The sequence below is a fragment of the Nymphaea colorata genome, chromosome 9 (assembly GCF_008831285.2).
Source record: "Nymphaea colorata isolate Beijing-Zhang1983 chromosome 9, ASM883128v2, whole genome shotgun sequence".
Taxonomy (NCBI): domain Eukaryota; kingdom Viridiplantae; phylum Streptophyta; class Magnoliopsida; order Nymphaeales; family Nymphaeaceae; genus Nymphaea; species Nymphaea colorata.
Window position 1 is genome coordinate 15,315,139 of NC_045146.1, and position 18,973 is coordinate 15,334,111.

Genomic DNA, 18,973 nt, shown 5'->3' on the forward strand with positions numbered 1-18,973 from the left:
CATCGCCGCAACAAGCAATCTACTCGATTAAAAAATAAGTTGAGTGGACATCATGTTCCATTTTAAAGTTTTGGAAAGAAGAGTTCTAGCTTTCTAGCTAATGACAACTTTAGAGATAAGCTCCGCATGTTTCATCTGAAATTTTGTACTAAGAACATCCACATTGGAACGAGCGCCCTAGTGAAGGGCCTCATATTAAAATTTTATCATTGCCACGAAGCGAAGTTGGACAGGCTGTTAAGTAGATGAAGATCTCACTAATAAAGTCGCGAATTGTCGCTTTGCAGTTTGAAGTGCTAATCTCGTTGTGGCGTTTACCTCCGTTCCTGAGCATCTGATTCACATAGAATTAGAAATCCATGACAAAACAAATGTCATGCCATATTTTTAAATGTGTCATGTTTCCTGAGGCCAATTTTTGGTTTATATCTTAGTATTGCCAGCCTTGCAGTATTGTGGAAAATATGTTAATTGTTGTTATAAAAGAATTAAAATAAAAGCTAATCAAACAGTTTATAATTAATTTACATATATTTCTTTAGTTTATATATATATATATATATATATATATATATATATATATATATATATATATATATGACATCTGAAATTCGAACTCATGAACTGCAATATTGAATGGATTATAGCAGAAAGATTATTTGTTGTACGTAATGAAATTCAAGCAAACCATCATTGGTTCGGATAATCTCAGTTCGTCAAACTGACATGACATGCTGAATAATGGACGAAGCCATGCATCATGAACATTATGAGCTCTTCAAGAAAAATCAGCCGGGAAATAGGCTAACCCCATACATTGTGGCATCAAAAGCTCCTTCAAGTTGGAGGATCTTGCATTGCGTGTGCTTAATTGGTACCCGCTGGCTAGTTGATATGCCTCGATCAGCCACAAAGCGAAGCGGCAACATATTCTCGCAGAAGAGACAATTCAGCCTTTCATTAGATTTTTTTTTTGGCCTTCCATTGGAAGTGGATTATTCAAGAATTTGATGTGAACAATACCTTTCTTAATGGAAATCATGAAGAAGATTATATACCTCAACCATTAGTTGTTGATCGACAAGAACAAAATCTGGTGCTCAAATTAAAAAGGGCTATCTATGGACTTATACAAGCACTTTGTGCCTGTACCAAAAGTTAAGTAGTGCCCTCATTTCATGTGGATTTGTTCTATCTAAGATCAAAACGTCGCCTTTTTCATGTGCATGCATAAAAATATTTGAAGTTTTGTATCATTGGCGACCGACAAGATCCAGTCTTTCATCTCCTATCTTATTTCAAAGCTATATCGCATGTTTCGTCTAAAGGATCTCAGAGATCTGAGCTTCTTTTAAGGCAGGAAATCTCACTGGACGTCAAATGGCCCTTCGTTTATCTCAATCCAAATATGCTCGAAATTTACTTTACAAAACTAACATGTTAAATGCTAAACCCATGCCAACTCTTATGGGGATGAGTAAAGTTCTCGGACTGGGTTCAATGGCTTCATATCATGATCCCAAGGAATATTGCAAGAGAATTGCCAACAACTAGTTACTGGCATGTCATTTTCCACCCTCTCACTAGTTGGCGGATATCCTTACCAAGTCTCTGCCCAAGACTTTGTTTGAGCAATTAAGATCCAAAGTGAAATTGAACCTCATCCGGTATAGATCACGCTACCAGTTTAGATATGTGTGATTCTCATGATTCTAAGGCCAGCCAAGAATCAAGGAGTATGGAAGTCGATTGCGGTCAACATGCAAGAAAGAATGAAAATATTTTTGAAAAGAATAGAGAGAAAGGAAATATCGACAACTCAATAACTCAAGCCAGATATAAAACAACATTTGCATATAAAACTTCATTACCCTTTTACCCCTAGCGATGAGGACAAGAATAACTCTTTCATTTCCCCTTCTTTTTCTCTTTAGATTAGATTTAGACTCTTGGTTCTTTTATGGAGAGATTTAGGTGTCAATTTGGTAGCATTTGCCTTTATGAGTTCACCTTGTGCTTGTTTAATATTTTTTTGCACTGCTTTCCTTTCCACTATCTGTTTTACAAATGACAAGTGGGGATGGGGAAAAAAAAATTATGCCTATATTTTTGGAAATTTTTAACTTGGCATATGTAGTGGAAATTTTAAAGATATTATTCGGTTCCACCTAAATTTTTTTTTTGAATCCACCCCTGGTCATGGAATCGAAGGGGAGGGATGATTTTGAGAATGGCAGTGATGGTGGTACTTACTCTTACTCCTCTTCCTTGCTTGCCATCACCATTAATCTTTTTGCTTTTGAATGACGAAGAGATGGAGAATTGTGGCTGGGGTAGATAAAGTTGCAGAGCAAACAGGAAAGGAAAAAGCCAATTCTCTCTCTCTCTCCCCCCATTCTCAATCCACAATACTAATATTTGTTTTGCTTACTTCCTTTCTCAACAAAATGTGAAATTGATAATAATTGACCAAGGTTTTTTTATGAAATCGCCCATGAATCATATATACTAGAGCAACACATGGTATAATCTGGCTAATGTTAACCTCAAAGACAACCGCATCCCTTATCTTGGATGCAAACTGCTGGGACATTAGGGCTCTCGAATGGGGTACAATATCTACAAGAAAAGAAAACAAAAATGCTCAGCAGTGTGAACACTCCAAAAAGACAATCAAAAGTGTTGGAAGATAATCCCAACGAACTGCTGAGTCAAAATTACCACCAAAATTGAATACACCGATGTTCTCCTTAGCAGGGTTACAGTTAAGAATCATTACAGATCTGCTCTTAGTGACACAATGACAAAAATCCCAACCTTCTACCTACGTTTTGGTTGCATAATTTCTTCAACTTAGCACGCCATGACCAAGGACCCAAAACTAGCCTGACTTCGCCAGGCATCTGTGTAACTTCTCCCATGCTATATCTATTGCCTGTAATTTGCTTTGCCAAGGTCTTACACAAAGACTGGCTTTTAGAAAAACACCTTCCTTCCTTGTTAAAGTGTAGGCAATTTCCTGGGTGCTTTCTTCTTCCAAAATATAATAAGACTGCAACATGATTTGAGAATGACGATAGGGCGGCCAAGGGTGTGGGCAAACTCCCCGCCGAGAGCATAGTTAAATTTCTTCCTTGCATCTCTCCGACCATTCTGCGTTTTCAGCTTAAGTCTTCCCACGGTTTCGTAACCATACATGGAAGAGATTTGCGACATTGTCTCATTATTCAAACGAACCATTTTAAAGGAAAACATCCAAAAACAAAAGAGTAACAGAAAAAGTTTTGGGTGGCAGAAAAGCGCAAGACACAAAGGAAAGAGAAAGAAAGAAGCTTTCTAATAGAAAATCAGGAATTACACAAGCCTTTTTTTTTTTTTTTTTTTCTGAAACTCGCAATACCCACTGATAAAAGCTGCCCACCAACTGATCTACGCAGCATTTAATTATCTAAACTGAACGGTCCTTAAAAAACTTATCACCGCTATCCACAATTCCTCGTCACATTTTTTGGAATTAAACCACCACTTTTTTCACTGCATAATATCTTCATTCACGTAAACCAACTATGTCCGTTACACGTCAAAATCAAGATCTCCAACAAAAGGTTCTAAAATAAACAAATGTTTGATGCCATAGACGGGGATTCATGATCAATGTGCATCTTGTAATTGGTGTTTCATCCTCATTACATTTTTACTCATTTTTCATTTTTTATAATATATTTAATTTTTCCTACTATTTTCATATGTATGTGTGTGTGTATACATATTAAAAAAAAAATTAAAAGTTCCTCAACTTTTAGGTCATTAACCAGTGAGGACCCAACTTTTCAAACCTAACAAACATTCAAGTTCTCCCATAATTCTCACATCGCTGCTTCTAAATAATAAAGCAAACTCGCATTTCAGCGAGCTGCTGTCCAGCAGGATTCTCGGTGGATTCATTTAGAGAAACCTGAGCGCCTGTTTGTTGGGTATAAGAAGTTGGGGGCAATTTATTACCAGAAAGTTATGGATCCTTTTGTAAGTTTCTTTTATCTTATATTTATATAATGATTTTTTTTTTTTTACAAGCATACTAATGTCCTACTTCCTAGCAATATTTCATGAGGTCCGTGCGTCCCATAATACCTCCCAATATCCATATGCATATTGGTAAGTATGCTTTGAACGGCCCCGAGAGAATCTCACGTGTAACAGCATAAAGTGGGTCATCCTCTTCTAATTAAAGCCAAGAAATAGCACACGCCCATGTGCATCAAAGGGAATTGTGATTTTGCCTTGTAATTAGACCTACAATAACAGCAATGACTTCACCGTATCAATATCTAGTAGAACTCATCCCAACATGACGATGAAGTTAATAAGCTGATACTTCTTCTGTGACCATTAACAATTTATAATATCAATCCCATGATATATGTAACAAGATGCTGCGGAAAGGATTGTTACAAGAAAATAAGAGCAGTCAGAACAGAATCACCAAGAAATTTTTTTGGGGATTACGTCCATGGATCCGGTGGGATTCCATTGGTCTTGGTTTATATTTCTCTATATGTGCTTTACTCGAGCGAAATGAACTAAATGCGGCCATGTCAACAACTTAGGTGATTCAGAATTTGCCTTTGCTGCTGCTCCACGTGAGGGTTTAGCACTGGGATTTCCCCTTCAACTTTGGGGGAAACAATTTGACTTCGAAACTGACAAAGAACATTTTTTGACAAATAAAAAGTAAGTAGGTCATTCGGGTTTCATTACGTGCATGTTCCCTCTTTCGGTTACACATTGACTTGGTTCTACCAATTGAACTAGTTTTTTAAAAGCGACTAAAAGTATATATATATATATATATATATTACCTTGGGGTTTGGCTGTGAGTTCATATTCATTTAGAAAAATATTTTCTCGCTTTTATTAATTATTTCCTGAGATTTTGTAACCATCCACTTGGCTAGGAGGGAATTAATCGCCTTCAAGTTGAAAAAGGTCAAAAGTTCAGTGATATCTGAGGTTCGGCCCGGTTGGCAGACCACAGTAGTTTGCCCATCGAGTGAAAAGGGGTTTTCCCCTCTACTTCTCTTCCAGATTTTCCCTTTAGTTTCATTTAGAAGAGTTAATTAGAAGCTGTCCGGCCGAAGCATCTAATCAGGCCCAAAAGAGTTTTGGTCGAAATTACGTGATCCACATTAAGGAACTTATTAGACTTAGTATCATATTTGTATCATAATATGATCTTATTTGTAGATATCTCTCTTTCCCGCTCTTAAGATATATATTCCTCGTTGGAAGAGCAACCCAGAACAGAAGACAAGAAAATTAACGCTCCTTCTGAATCCTATTCATTATCTTATGAACATTAACTTATATATAATAATCTAGATAACGTGTTACTGTTAAATGGAATATCTGGTTGGGGTATTCTTATGCGGATAAGCGGGTTTTATTTGAATCAAGCGTGCTTTCTCGGTACATATTCCCCATTCGTTTATTTTTTAGTAAGACCCCTCTCCCAGCAGTGGCTGCTTCGAAAGCACGCTTTCTTATTAATCCCGGTGCTTATAACCAAGTAGATGGCCGTGAGGAAGTCGTGCCTTATTCTTTAGGACCAGTTGACACCAGGCCCACAAGAACTCTGCTCACCCGACTACTGGTTTGAATTAAGACTTTCATGGGCATGTTTAAATGGTGGATGAGAAGATAGACTTTGTTTCTCAATCATACACTCATCATTCAAACATGGTGGTGGCCATATTCAAGATCTCATTGCTGTGGGTGGTTTTAGTCGGAAACTAAGCACCTTACAGTGGATTCAGAAGCGGTTGATGTGTTAGAAACTGAGCACATAGTTTGGGTTTAGCTCCCAAGATACCCACCTACCCATGCATATTGGCAGCCGTAATTAGATTAGACACTCTTAAAAGTGACAGCCCAAATGCATTAAAAGTAGATTTGTGAAACACAGTGCAACCAGACATACAAAACTTCGGAACCATATGCAAACCACATCAACTATAATGTACTTTTACGTTTGTTTTCCTTTAAAAAAGTGAATCTTTTAGTAATTTCAACATATTCAGAACGAATTCAGCTGAATTGCTAGATCGGCCAACTCGCTGAATCAGCAGCTCTGCTGATTTTATTCTAGAACCCTTTTGTACAGCACTGTATATACTAAAGCTTTCAATGCAATCGTGACTATACTTCTTGCAGATTCTCCCAATGTTTTCATGAAAGATTGTGTAAAATATCTCCTCCCGCAATAAGCATAATTAAAAATATAGCATATTCATCTGTTAATGCATGCTTCTCTCTCTCACACATGCACACAAACACGTATTATATATACATACATATATATATATATAATATGTATGTATGTTTTTGCAATTCATAATAATGCAAGCCTCATACACGTGCACAGTTAAATATATACAAGCGTTTAAATCTAGGATAGTCAACAGTTATATTTTACTTTGGATTAGAGGAAGGGACGCAAGAGGTGGATTGAAGCATCAAAAGGCAATTTAAGAATCCAAGAAGTAAGCTCGGGAGAGTTGCCAGTTAGATGCCAACTCACTGCTGCGCACTCCTCTCTTCTTTCAATACTTTCAGACTCCTATAAATAACACGCATCACCTCCTCGGTCTGCAAAGCCGCAGCCGGGATTGTGCCCTTCAATCTTAATTATAATCGCCTTCTGTTGTTTTGCTTGTTGCATATTTCTCTATCAGAATCAGTAATGGAGTTTCGCCGCTCATTCTGTCCACTCTTCTTATTCTGTTTCCTGTCTTTCTCTCCCACAGTAACCATTAGTGTAGCTGGTAATTTTGTAGAAAATATTGTTATAACCGGAGGAAACCCTACAGTGCGTGAGGGAGGAAATGTGGTTGATCTTAGACTAGACCACTTCTCAGGTAAATTAGTTTGCAAAATATTGAAATGCAGAAGCTAACCGTGCGTAAATTTTGGTCTTCATTTCTTTATAGAAAATATAATGAGGAATCATATTTGTTTATTTGTGCAGCATCTGGTTTCCAATCCAAACAAGAGTTCTTGTTTGCTCACATTGATATGCAGATCAAGTTGCCGGCGGGGGACTCTGCGGGCACTGTTACTAGTTTTTATGTGAGTTTACTAGTTACCACCATCAAACTAACCTGCCAACTAATGCTACTTGAGGAAGAGCATAAATAACTTAGACGTAATTATTGGATATACAGAGAATGGTTTTACCTATTTCCCTTGAAATGAAAACTAGCACATGATAAACCTGAGCTTACTTCAAAAAAACCATTGGAAGGTTAAAGGAGCAATAGTATCTTGCTTGAATGATTTTAAATTACAATCTCATTTGTTTATTATCAATCAAATGCAATTGCATTTGAAATATGTACAGATGTCATCACAAGGATCTAATCACGACGAAATCGACCTGGAGTTTCTTGGGAACGTGACTGGTGAACCTTATGTACTGCACACCAATGTCTATACACAAGGGCAGGGGCAGAGGGAGATGCAGTTCTACCTCTGGTTTGATCCCACAGCTGCATTCCACACTTATAGCATTCTATGGAACCCTTACTATATCTTGTAAGTTAATTTGCTAGCTTTCCTCAGTTTTTCACTTTTGTTGGCTATCTAGCGTTTCAACATATTTCCTAATATGTGCTTGATGTTCAGGTTATGCGCTAAAAACTACTAAAGGCAAATCGAAATTTAGAAGCCAGAAAAACTCAATCCGAAAATGAGCTTCTCAGAGATTTTTTTTTTCGGTAATTTTGTTTTATTTTCGAATGGTGGGAGGGGTGAGATTGTAGTGATTTTTCTGATTATTTCTCTGTAAAACTGGAATTTTTCAAAATCTGGGAGGAGCCAGACCCCCCTGCCTCCCCTGGTTCCGAGTCTCCTGGTCCCTGCGTAAAAGGTAGATTTTCTGTTCTTTCTTCTTTCTCTTTTGCAGAAACCCTGTAATTTTTCTGTTCAAACAGTGGAAAGCGGTTTCTTAAATTGGGGATACTATTTTTGCATGTTAAGGGCTATATCAGCCTTTGAAAATCTACTTTTGTGGCAAAAATACTTGCAACTACTGGCTGAAATATGTCTGAAATAAATGATTTCTTCTCCAATATTAATTTTGAAAAATTTGGGAGTCTTGTTCTTCACTTTCAGAGGAATGCTATTAAGAAGCTAATAAACATTGCTAGGAGATTAACCACTGGGAGGCTGTAAACTCATCTGCAGATTCTACGTGGATAAAATGCCCATCCGGCTTTTCTCTAATGAAGAAGCAATTGGAGTTCCGTATCCTAAAAATCAAGCCATGATGGTCTATGGAAGCATATGGAACGCAGACGATTGGGCAACCCAGGGAGGAAGAGTCAAGACCAATTGGAACAGTGCTCCCTTCGTCGCTTCTTATTCAAACTTCAAGGCCACTCCATGCCCGTCAACCTCCACATCTTCCCTCTGCTTCTCATCGCCTAATTCTGTAAGTACTTCACCTCACAGTCGGCAGTCGCATGATCTAATGCGGCAAGTTGATGAAGGGACGAGGAAGACAATGAATCTGTTGCAGAAGAAATACATGATCTACAACTATTGCACAGACACCAGGCGCTTCCCTGAGGGCCTTCCCCGGGAGTGCCCGACGGAAAATGTTAAATTTAAGTAGGTATTGTTATTTAATTGTGAAGTTTGTTTGTGAATACTTCCGGAGGGAAGATCACGTTGTCACTGGGTGGCTCTTTATTTGGTTTCTATGCGTACCTTTATCAATATATTTACATATTTGACAAAAGAGACGCCTAGGGATCACATGAGATCAATTTGTATTATTAGTATAAAACTTTTTAAATACCACTCTTGCATGAAACATTTGGTCTTTCTCTCTCTCTTATATATATATATATATATATATATATATATATATATATATATATATATATATATATATATATATATATATAGAAATATATATATCACTGACAGTCCAACCAATCCAACATGATGGTCAAGAGAAAAACAAGTGATTAAAAGTAAAAAAAAAAAGTGTTATGAGAATAGCTAATTTGAATGGAATTTGGTTGCACCTATTTAAATCAAAGGATAATTCAACCATGCCATGTATCTACTTTTAGACATATTTTAAATAATTTAATAACTTTTAACTGTAATTGAATTTTTTAAGTTTTCGTGTAATTTAATATAAAAATAATTTCTTAAATACATTTGCGGATACATGATAAGTTCAGCGGAATCGATGAATTGTTGGTACCTTCACCGATTCGATTCATTAAAAAACTTCTACAGTGATGCAATGGATGATGTTGTCCTAAAAATGCAACTGCTGTTAATGAGTTTGTTTCTCACAACAACATATATGGTCAACTGGTTAAATACCTATATATAATTTGCAATGTACTTAACGTGCTTTTAATTATTTTCCTAGTTGGTTCTATGAGTTCTCATGAATACTATAGATGAAATTCTCGTATTAAGGATGGGAGAAGATCATCTCCATTCTCAGGTTATTGTGGAACGCTTTGCTGTTGGAGGCTTTGGATTACTCTTCAAAATAATGCAACAATTTGACCGAACACAGCGAAACAAAAAGCAAAGGAAAAGGATGCAACTTTGGCCCGACACTTTGGAGAATAGAGCCAGTACATGGCATGGATCCAACGGAATGTAATTTAATCTTCTCTTCGTTTACGTTACGTTAGATCTGGTACCGTCCCAACTTTGTGACTCATGATCAATTGGTATAAATTTTTAGTATTCGAACTTTTCCCCCTTTGTTTATAGAAAAACAAATTAAATTAAAAGTCAGGAATCGGGTAAAAGAGTTCCAAAATTTATCAGTGAAGCAACTGGTGATGACCAACCAATCAGACCGACCAGCTGGTTGCATCTAAATCTATGGACGTGCAACGCCTGGTTGGGCTGGTAACATATAAATCAGTTATGCTTAGTTCGAATCCAAACTACATATACTCATGGGCAGTATGCGGTGCGGTGCAAGGCAAAACAAATTGATAGCAGATCAAAGTCTCGATGCAATCTTAGTTAAAATTTAGTCTCGTATCTAAAATTGTCAAAAACCTTTAGGAACTTATAGAAAAGGTTGTTAAGTGATTGATTGTCTTGGTTTATAACATCTTTATGGGTTGCAACAAAAAGTTACTAAAGGGTCATGGGTCTAGTATTGCTGTTAGTCGGGTTGTTACTTTATATCAAATTCAGGCTTAAGATCCCATTTACATAGATCAAAGTTAATTCCACACTCAGGCTTAGGATCCCAGGTACATGGATGCGTGTCTTAAGATGATGGATTATAACACTTCAAAAAGTTAAGTTATATATCTAAGATAGTGAAGAATCTTATAAGACTTATAAAAGATGTTAAGTGACAAATTGCTTAATTTCTAACTTTTTCTCCACAATTGAAATTGCTATAGGGCAGGCTGAAATCTATAGTACTAATTTATAACCCTTTTTGAGTTGTAATTGTAATTGAAATTGGTAGAGGGCAGGTTGAGATGTATAGTAATAGAGATCTATAGCAATAGAGATCGAATGCGGTGTGATAAGAAAGTGTTGTTCATGATTTTTGTATGGGCAGCTCTGAAGACTCACTCGTAAGAACAAGCCGGTTGCCGCATGGATCTCAACTAGTGGGAAACAAGCCGGCCAGCCAAACAGGAGCTGGAGCTACCTTCTCGTGAAAACTAACCATTTTAATTAACTTGAAGGTGAACAATATCAATGTGATGGTAAACATCGTGGTGCTATTCTTAGTTGCCCACAGTTGGGTTGAAGAAAGGGCCGAGCTTCTGGTGCTGGCACACGATCGCTTTTGTTGTTGGTGCTTCTGCTCCACCAAATGGGCGCTCATCTGAACACTGGGAATTCGGGCAATGGAGATAAACGCGGAGCCATCTCTGACTCTGAGTGGCAAGGCAAATCCCACCAACACTTGAAACCGCGTCGGTGCTTGTGCAGTCATCATCCATGCAACAGCAACTCCCATCTTCTCATCGCTTCCCCCCTTCTGACCCCATTGATTTTTTTTCTTTTTCCTTTTTCTTTCCCCTGTTTCCCTAGAAACACAGCTGGTGTGCATGCCCATTTGTTTGTTTGCTTCCCACACCGCCCGGAGAAGGCGGAAACTGTATGCCACCTTCCCCCAAAAGCTCCAAACTTGTCAAACGCCTCTTTCTCTCTCGATTCCCCATTCCGCAGCTACTTTTTTCACAACTCCAGAAAGTTAGAACAAAATCTCCTTCATATTGAAGAATGACACCCTTGATAAAGCAAATTAGCACTTTCGTGTTTGTGAGGAAGGAACTGGTGCATCATCGGCGTTTGACGGTTTCCAGAATGGCAGAAGCCGCCGCTTTCTAAAGTTTCAATGCAAGAGAAAGCCGCATTGAGAAATTCATAAAGAGCGGCGTGTTTGGGAGACGGACAGGAGAACTCCTCTGTTTTTGTTCTTTTCCCTTATCGGTGATATTAATAAACATGGTCAAAATAATGATAACAATAATGGTTGTATCGGTGAAGAGTAGACAATGTCCTTTCCTTTTCATCAGGTCAACCTCAAAAATGATTGGGTGGAAAGGAAATATGCAAGAAGGAATGGGCATTACTTTGATGCTATCCGGGTTTTGATTATATTCTAAGAAATGATTTGAATTATTTGCAAAAAACGGCGCTTAGGTTGCCCTCATATTTCCAAAAAAACAACCTAATTTTGCAGCTATCATACTTTAACTGCCCAGTCTTTGAAGGCTGCATTCAAGAAACGCCTACTTGAGTTTCATCTTTTTCTCTGGGTAAAGAATTGAAGGCTAAGTTGAGGTCAACTAATTGATTTTAAGAGCAAACCGAAGCATGTGTATAAGAGTTGGCAATTCTACAATGTCATGCACTTTTTCCTAAACAAGTGGTAAGCTTTGATCTTTTGTATAATATTTTACTGGTTCGAAGCAGTAAAAAAGAGAGAGGGAGAGAAAAGAAGAGGGGGCAAAGACTTGGGTGCAATCAGAATCACCATTGATGGTGACTATTTCTGCATTTCTTATACTGGGTTGTTCCAGATCGCCATGAAATTTCCTTTGGACGGGAATCACCTGGCATCCAGCCCTTGGTCCACCATGATGAATGGTTCATATTCAAAAGAAAAAAAGAAAAAGAACAAAAGATCGTCTTTTACGACCAGCATGACTTGATCCCCCACCTTCGCTGAGATGGTGGGTGTGACTGCGAGACGCAGAGAAGAAACAACAGCGTGTAGCTTGGTGTCCAGTTGTGAGCCAGCTCAGGCCCTGAGACGTAGTTGCGTCCCTTCACTGCACCTTCCACTAACAAGCTTCACAACAATGGCTGGTCTCTGCTTCTCCTTCTATAAATGTCCTCCCCTTCCACTGCCTGAATTCACAACCGAAATTCTCTCTTTCTCTGTCAGGCATACACACTAAGTCTGTTTCTTTAAATCTCTACCCATTTGGAGAGCTACCATCAATGGCTGCTTCCGGTCATCATTCATCTGTGGTGCTTGTGTTGTTAGTCTTGACCACCATCTTTTCTTTTGGTGGTGCTGCTACTCCTTTGATACAAAATGTCAATGTTACTGCTGGAAGGCCAGTCATAAGGAACGGGGGCAATGTCATTGATCTTGTGCTGGACCAATCCTCAGGTACTGGTTGAAACTTATGTTCTTCTTTCTCATATCTATACGTTCAAGCAGCTCCTTTTCCGATCCATTCTTCTATGTGCTTATTCATTTTGACGTCTGTTAATTGGTGAGAATGCAGCATCCGGCTTCCAATCGAAGCAAGAATTCTTGTTCGCTCGGGTCGATATGCAGATCAAGTTACCGGCCGGTGATTCCGCAGGAACAGTGACTACCTTTTACGTAGGTTACCTTGTTAATCCTGAAACAGCCTATAAAAGTTCACCTAAATCACCAGTGGTTCACCATGTTTTCCTTTTGATACTGATGTTGGTGTTAAAAAAAACGAGCAGATGTCATCACAAGGCACTAATCACGACGAGATCGATTTGGAGTTCCTTGGCAACGAGACAGGACAGCCTTATGTTCTTCACACAAATATCTATGCGCAGGGCAAGGGGAACAAGGAAATGCAGTTCTACCTCTGGTTCGATCCTGCTGCTGCATACCACACCTACTCCATCCTCTGGAACCCACGATACATTATGTAAATTGACTTCACAATTTTCTTTACCTCTTCTTCTTGATTGCTCCTAAATTGGCCTATATCATTGATCGTCATGAATTCTTTCTTTACATGTTCTATTCAGATTCTATGTGGACAGAAGGCCAATCAGGGTCTTTACCAACAAGCAGGCACTAGGCATTCCCTTCCCCACAAATCAAACGATGAGGGTCTATGCAAGCTTATGGAATGCAGATGACTGGGCTACACAGGGAGGGAGAGTGAAGACCAACTGGACCAACGCTCCCTTCATCGCTTCTTACGCGAACTTCCGGGCAACTCCATGCCCTTCAACTTCTACGTCACCACTCTGTGGGCCGCAGCCGGCGACATCCTCCTCTGCCTCGCCTTCTGGCGTCCAAGTCCCTGAAGTTGATAACTGGACCAAGAGGATGACCAGGCTTTTGCAGAAGAATTTCATGATCTACAACTACTGCAATGATGTCAACCGCTTTCCCCAGGGCCTACCTCAAGAGTGTCTCACTGAGAAGTAGGATTTCCTTCTTTCATTTCTCCGGCAAATGACTGCCTGTACTCTACTAAGTCCGACTGTCTTATTGTTGGTTCATTCTTTTGGCTTCTAAGTTTTGGCTCTTGGGGTGTCTTCTCCTTTTCCTTTCTTTACTTTTAAGTTTTCTCTATGTGAAGAGTGTCTTCTATCAAACTTTAGCCGCGCTTGGTTCCTTCATAGTTTTGTAATGAATAAGCAAGACAAAAGAATTGCAAGATCGTTGGTGTTTACTAACCTTGCTTTAATGCGTCCAATTAACGAGCATGACAAAGTAATACATGGGGCTTGGTGGATCGGATTTATCTGCATATAGACCCCAGTCCCAAACTTTTTAGTGGGATCTGGTAAGACAACGGATCTAGTTATCAATTCAACTTGTATCAAATGTGCAGTTTCACAACCGATTTAAAGGAGCTGCTTAAGTCAGAACTTTTTTGAAAAGTCAGGATTTTTTTGAAAGGTCAGAACTAATTGTAATTGTATGTCATTAGTACTCACTTGATCAAAAATTGTATGCTATTAGTATTAACTAATTACAATTGTATGCAATAAGTATTCACTTGACCAAAAATTGGATGTCATTAGTACTCACTATACCAAAAAAATGTCATTAGTACTTTTAAAGGAAAAGACAAAACCAAATGGCACTTGACCAAAAATTATATGTTATTAATACTAACCATACCAAAAAGTTCAGAACTAATTGCAATTGTATGTCATTAGTATTCACTTGACCAAAAATTGTATGTCATTAATACTCACTATACCAAAAAAATGTCATTAGTACTTTTGAAGGAAAAAACAAAACCAAATGGCAATTCTTTAGGAAAAGTCAGGACTTTTGTCTTTTCCTTCAAAAGTACTAATGAGATACAATTTTTGGTCAAGTGAGTATTAATGACATATAATTGCAATTAGTTTCAACCTTTCAAAAAAGTCATGACCTTTCAAGAGAGTCATGACCTAGATACAATCTGACTACACATGAGAGTTTGGCCTTGAGCTTGTCAAACCTGGGTTTAGCTTGAAATGTTGCAACAGACTCTACAATTGAAAATGGGTTTGATTAGAGGAGATCTAAATCAGATTAGACTCTGTAAAGCCTTTATTATATATAGCATCTATCTACTTACATGAGGGCATTTGAGAAAGGAAAAAAAAAACATTGTGTTATTGAAACACATATTCTATGAATATCGTAATTTTGTTTTAGAAAACACGCTTATATTATGGATGTTGTACCTAAATTCAGCACACAAATGCTAAACATAATGACACAACGTTCCCAAATTAAAACAAAAACGGTACTCTTAAAACATGTGTTTCAAGAACATGTATTTCAACCATGAATGCCCTCTTAGACAAGCTAAATTGATATCAATTATTGCGAAATACAGTGTTTTTCTATACGTACTTTGACCACATTAATAATCTTAATGAATTTTTACTGACACACATCGGCCTGTATTAATCTATATAGACATTTTAAATCAATTTGAAATTCACAAAGAATATAAATCCTTATCCTAATTTGACCCAAATATCTGCCAGTACGATTCGGTATTACCAAATATTTGTTCTAAATGGATACTAGAACGCGATTGCATGGTTAATTATCTGAATGAGTTTCCAAGAAAAGCTTGAACTGGTCTATACAAAAGAGGGAGAGAGAGATAACATTAACATAAGTTCAACAAAAAATTGAATTTGAAAAAAGATTACATCTACAAATCAGCTCTTAATTCTTGTATGAGGTTGAAGGTACTAGTATTTCCCCATAGGTTACTTAATTCTTGTATGAGGTTGAAGGTACTAGTATTTCCCCATAGGTTACTGGAAATTAACCAGATATCATACAAAATGGAGGAAGTCATGCGTTCAACTGAGACCGCCTCATTTCTATAAATAATATCATTTCTAGAGTTTCAAATGACCCACCAAAACGTAAACAACCAAATTCTGCAAATGATGTGCCATTTCTTTTTGTTTCTCACTCTAACTTGTCCATGAATCAGGTCCGAAATTGTAGATATGTTTGTGACTTCGATGGGAGACATAAACCAGGTAAGCACATAAAGATCTTGAAACACTCGACACCACACTAGATGAGTGGTAATTTCATCGGCATAGCAACATAGAGGGCATCTACTCGCAAAATGAAAACCAAATCTTTTAAGGTTATTTTGAGTATGTACGCGATCCGATCCAATCGAGAGAGAAAGAAGAAAAGCCATAATTCCAGTGGCGAAATGCACTCCTATCTCTCTCTAGCCACGGTTTCGCTTTAGTCAAGCAACAGGAAGCGGTTCATAGAATCTTTTCTACCATTGTGAACAATCCGGGATACGGGAATTGTGCTTTCATAATATTTCAAATAATAGTTAACAATAAGCTAAATATACGAGTGATGGTAGCTAGTACATTAATTTGCTAAAGAAATCCATAAAAAAATCTGATGAGGATGACCTAATAATGTCGTCTTCACCAGTCACCATATATATACCCTTGCCCCCCGTTTCCATTCATATGCTCTCTATGAAATCCAGCATAACCTTCTGTGCTTTCTCATCTGCAATTTTTTTTTTTTTTACAGCAGATCATTAGAGAAAGAAGTTGAAGAGGAAGAAAGAAAAGAAAAGAAAAGGCAGGGCAGGTGCTCACCGAGTCTAGGGACAGTGTGTCCCACGGGGTGACGAATGATCTTCGGGTTCTCATAGCATTCCAGCAACACCTCTCCGTGTGGCCTCAGGAAGTCCGTCTCCCCTGATCAATCAAACATCATCCCCCACAAAACAAAATTCTTAAAAACATCACCATCAAAAGGTAAGAACACTTTTTCCACCATTTTTAAGCTCAAAAATTCTCATGATTCCCCCTTATAAAGAATTCCGCGTCTGGTATTTGAATAGAATAATTAATATATAAATATACACAAATTATTTTACCAAAACCACGTGTATCAGCAGTATAAATAATAGGTCCGGCGAAAGAGAAACGTTTGGCCCATGTTGTGGAACGAGTGGCCGACTGCGGTCTAAAAAGGCAGCTTCCTCAAACACGCAAAGCCTTCACGTTTTCGTCCACCAACCAAAAGTGGCTGTCCCAACCCAAAAAGCGCGGTCACCACTCAACGGAAGGCTCTCTCCTCTCTCATATGAGATCTTTCTTTGTATATAATTACATTCCCTTTTTTTACTTTTTTTTTTTTTTTTTCAAGAGGAGAATCGAGGATCATGAATGAAGTTCTTTGTGTGTACCAAGAAAATGGATGGAAGGGCGGTCAATCTTTGTGGAGTAGGCGAGTTCCGCCACATCTGCCTTGGCAAACTTCGCCCCTGAGATGATCACCACGAACTGTATCTTGGGCACCTTCTTCAGGCAATACCCCTGCTCATCATCATCAAACCCATAAATCATCACCTCTCGCCATTTTGATGCCATCATTAAAGAGAAAAAACAAGAAAACATATATATCGGATTCCAATTGACAGTGGTAATTTTCTGATGAACGTGTTGTTCCCCACATTCATAGATTCAACATGATATTTCCAATCAACAAAGGGAAGATAACGAAAAAGGTGGGTGCATAAAGTTTGGGCATCGTCTTACCTTTGCTTGCAGGCCTGGCAGAGCAGCTGAGAGGATTGCACCCTGTTTGGTTGTAACAAGATCAAAAGACGAAACAAGAAAAATCATCAAAATGGGATGGGAAAAGACATCTACCATCCCTTCATGGATTAGGAAAGAAAAGGGGAATTACCGAAGCATACGAAAGCAAAGACAATCGTAAAGATTCCTGAGGATTAGGAGCAGAACAGCAGAAGAAATGAAGGGAGGCAGGTGAAGAAGATACCTGAGAGAAACCCATGAACCCGTCAAAGGGCCCGTTCTCGACCATGAAGTCCTCTATGTAGGCAAGGCACTCGTCGAAATTCCTATACTCCGTAAATTTCTATCGAACCAAAAATAAAGAAAAGAGGAAAAAGTATGGAAGAACAAAAGTTAGTACTTCTCCATTGAAGAGGGAACAGGGGATGATGGATCCAACAGCACGATGTGCGACAAAGAGAAGAGAGAATACCGACCTCGTTGAATTGGAACCATTCGTAGTAGGGAGGGGGGAAGATGTGCTCGACGTCGGATTTGCCTTCGGCAGGGAAGGGCGCGTCGAGGAAGACGAGATCGAACTTGTCCACGAGGCTATCGGGCCACTTATGGATCTGCTTATTCATGATGGCACCACTGGTTCGGAATCCATGGAGGCACAACACCCTCGGTTTCTTCTTCCCCTTTTTCTCCACCACCACCTGCTCCTCCTGCCTCCCCACGTCCATCTCTCTCAGAAATGAACGCAGAGACTACACAACACCCGCGCCTGCTTTCTGGCGGGTGCCTTGCTCTGGCTGAGACCCTTCCTTCTCTTCTCGCTGCTAGCCAATCCCCTTCTTTTCCGCCCCGACTCTTTCTGAGGATTTGCATGTGTATAGACCACATCCTTCCTTCGTCGCTATATAAGCGGACTCCGGGGGTCAGCACCCGCGTCTTCGTCCCTTTTTCCCTTCTGTACCCTCATCTGCGTGTCTAAACTTTCCCTCTTTCCATGTTACATAATGTTGTGATCACATAAATGCTTTATAAATTTATACTGTGCACAGGACTTATATTTATTTATTCATTAGTTCAAATGTTTATATAATATTATTTTTTCATGAGCGCGCATCATGAAAAGCCGAGTTTCTTCAGTAGATCAACTTCTCATGTTCCCCAGTAAATAAACAACGGCCACAGGTGGACAGCAAGAGGGACAAAAATTGGACCGTTAATGAATTAAAAATATATCTTCTGAAGTCTCTTCTCAAGACCATCTGGAAAGAGGGTGGTAGGCGCTTTCAAAATTGATTCAAGCATAGGGTCAATTACTTGGTATAGAAAAGGACCCTCGATAGCAAACGGTATCAGACAAGATTTCTTTAAAATTTATAAATGCAGAACCATTTTTGGGGTCAACACGTCTCCTTGTCAACCGTCGTCTCCTCAACAACATCGATAAAGTTATGTATATAGTTGGGTTTTTTTTTTTTTTTTTCGGTGGCAGCTATACTTTAACCATTCATTCCTTTCATAGCACAAAAGATTGATGCCATAAGAATTTGAAAGTAGCCGCTATATTTTAACCATTCATTCATTTCATAGCACAAAAAATTGATGCTATAAGAATTTGAAA

General features: G+C 38.5%; 3 protein-coding genes across 3 annotated transcripts; 2 read left to right on the forward strand and 1 right to left on the reverse strand.

Annotated features, from left to right (window-relative positions):
* The first annotated feature begins 6,883 nt into the window (after positions 1–6,883).
* Positions 6,884–8,671, forward strand: LOC116260617 (xyloglucan endotransglucosylase protein 1-like). Its single transcript, XM_031639068.1, has 5 exons — positions 6,884–6,914; positions 7,025–7,125; positions 7,397–7,590; positions 8,242–8,445; positions 8,509–8,671. Exons 2-5 carry the CDS (start codon positions 7,072–7,074, stop codon positions 8,669–8,671), a joined length of 615 nt encoding a protein of 204 aa, XP_031494928.1. The 5' UTR covers positions 6,884–6,914; positions 7,025–7,071.
* A 3,443-nt stretch (positions 8,672–12,114) lies between these two features.
* Positions 12,115–13,860, forward strand: LOC116259993 (xyloglucan endotransglucosylase/hydrolase 2-like). Its single transcript, XM_031638042.2, has 4 exons — positions 12,115–12,697; positions 12,816–12,916; positions 13,027–13,220; positions 13,324–13,860. The coding sequence occupies exons 1-4, from the start codon at positions 12,523–12,525 to the stop codon at positions 13,730–13,732; spliced, it is 879 nt and encodes a 292-aa protein (XP_031493902.1). The 5' UTR covers positions 12,115–12,522; the 3' UTR covers positions 13,733–13,860.
* A 2,233-nt stretch (positions 13,861–16,093) lies between these two features.
* Positions 16,094–18,336, reverse strand: LOC116259994 (dihydrofolate reductase-like). Its single transcript, XM_031638043.2, has 6 exons — positions 17,835–18,336; positions 17,603–17,701; positions 17,359–17,400; positions 17,007–17,136; positions 16,411–16,512; positions 16,094–16,318 (listed from the first exon to the last, which is right to left on the reverse strand). Exons 1-6 carry the CDS (start codon positions 18,081–18,083, stop codon positions 16,272–16,274), a joined length of 669 nt encoding a protein of 222 aa, XP_031493903.1. The 5' UTR covers positions 18,084–18,336; the 3' UTR covers positions 16,094–16,271.
* Positions 18,337–18,973: the final 637 nt, after the last annotated feature.

What these genes read in the sequence shown, in the direction of transcription:
- LOC116259994 (XM_031638043.2), bottom strand. Translation starts at nt 18,083, where the DNA reads ATGGACGTGGGGAGGCAGGAGGAGCAGGTGGTGGTGGAGAAAAAGGGG. An exon ending in GGTTCATGGGTTTCTCTCAG is followed by an intron (nt 17,401 to 17,602) that starts GTATCTTCTTCA and finishes ACAACCAAACAG; the next exon opens with GGTGCAATCCTCTCAGCTGC. An exon ending in ACACACTGTCCCTAGACTCG is followed by an intron (nt 16,319 to 16,410) that starts GTGAGCACCTGC and finishes AAAAAATTGCAG; the next exon opens with ATGAGAAAGCACAGAAGGTT.
- LOC116259993 (XM_031638042.2), top strand. Translation starts at nt 12,523, where the DNA reads ATGGCTGCTTCCGGTCATCATTCATCTGTGGTGCTTGTGTTGTTAGTC. An exon ending in TGTGCTGGACCAATCCTCAG is followed by an intron (nt 12,698 to 12,815) that starts GTACTGGTTGAA and finishes GTGAGAATGCAG; the next exon opens with CATCCGGCTTCCAATCGAAG. An exon ending in GAACAGTGACTACCTTTTAC is followed by an intron (nt 12,917 to 13,026) that starts GTAGGTTACCTT and finishes AAAAACGAGCAG; the next exon opens with ATGTCATCACAAGGCACTAA.
- LOC116260617 (XM_031639068.1), top strand. Translation starts at nt 7,072, where the DNA reads ATGCAGATCAAGTTGCCGGCGGGGGACTCTGCGGGCACTGTTACTAGT. An exon ending in GCACTGTTACTAGTTTTTAT is followed by an intron (nt 7,126 to 7,396) that starts GTGAGTTTACTA and finishes AAATATGTACAG; the next exon opens with ATGTCATCACAAGGATCTAA. An exon ending in TTCAAGGCCACTCCATGCCC is followed by an intron (nt 8,446 to 8,508) that starts GTCAACCTCCAC and finishes TTCACCTCACAG; the next exon opens with TCGGCAGTCGCATGATCTAA.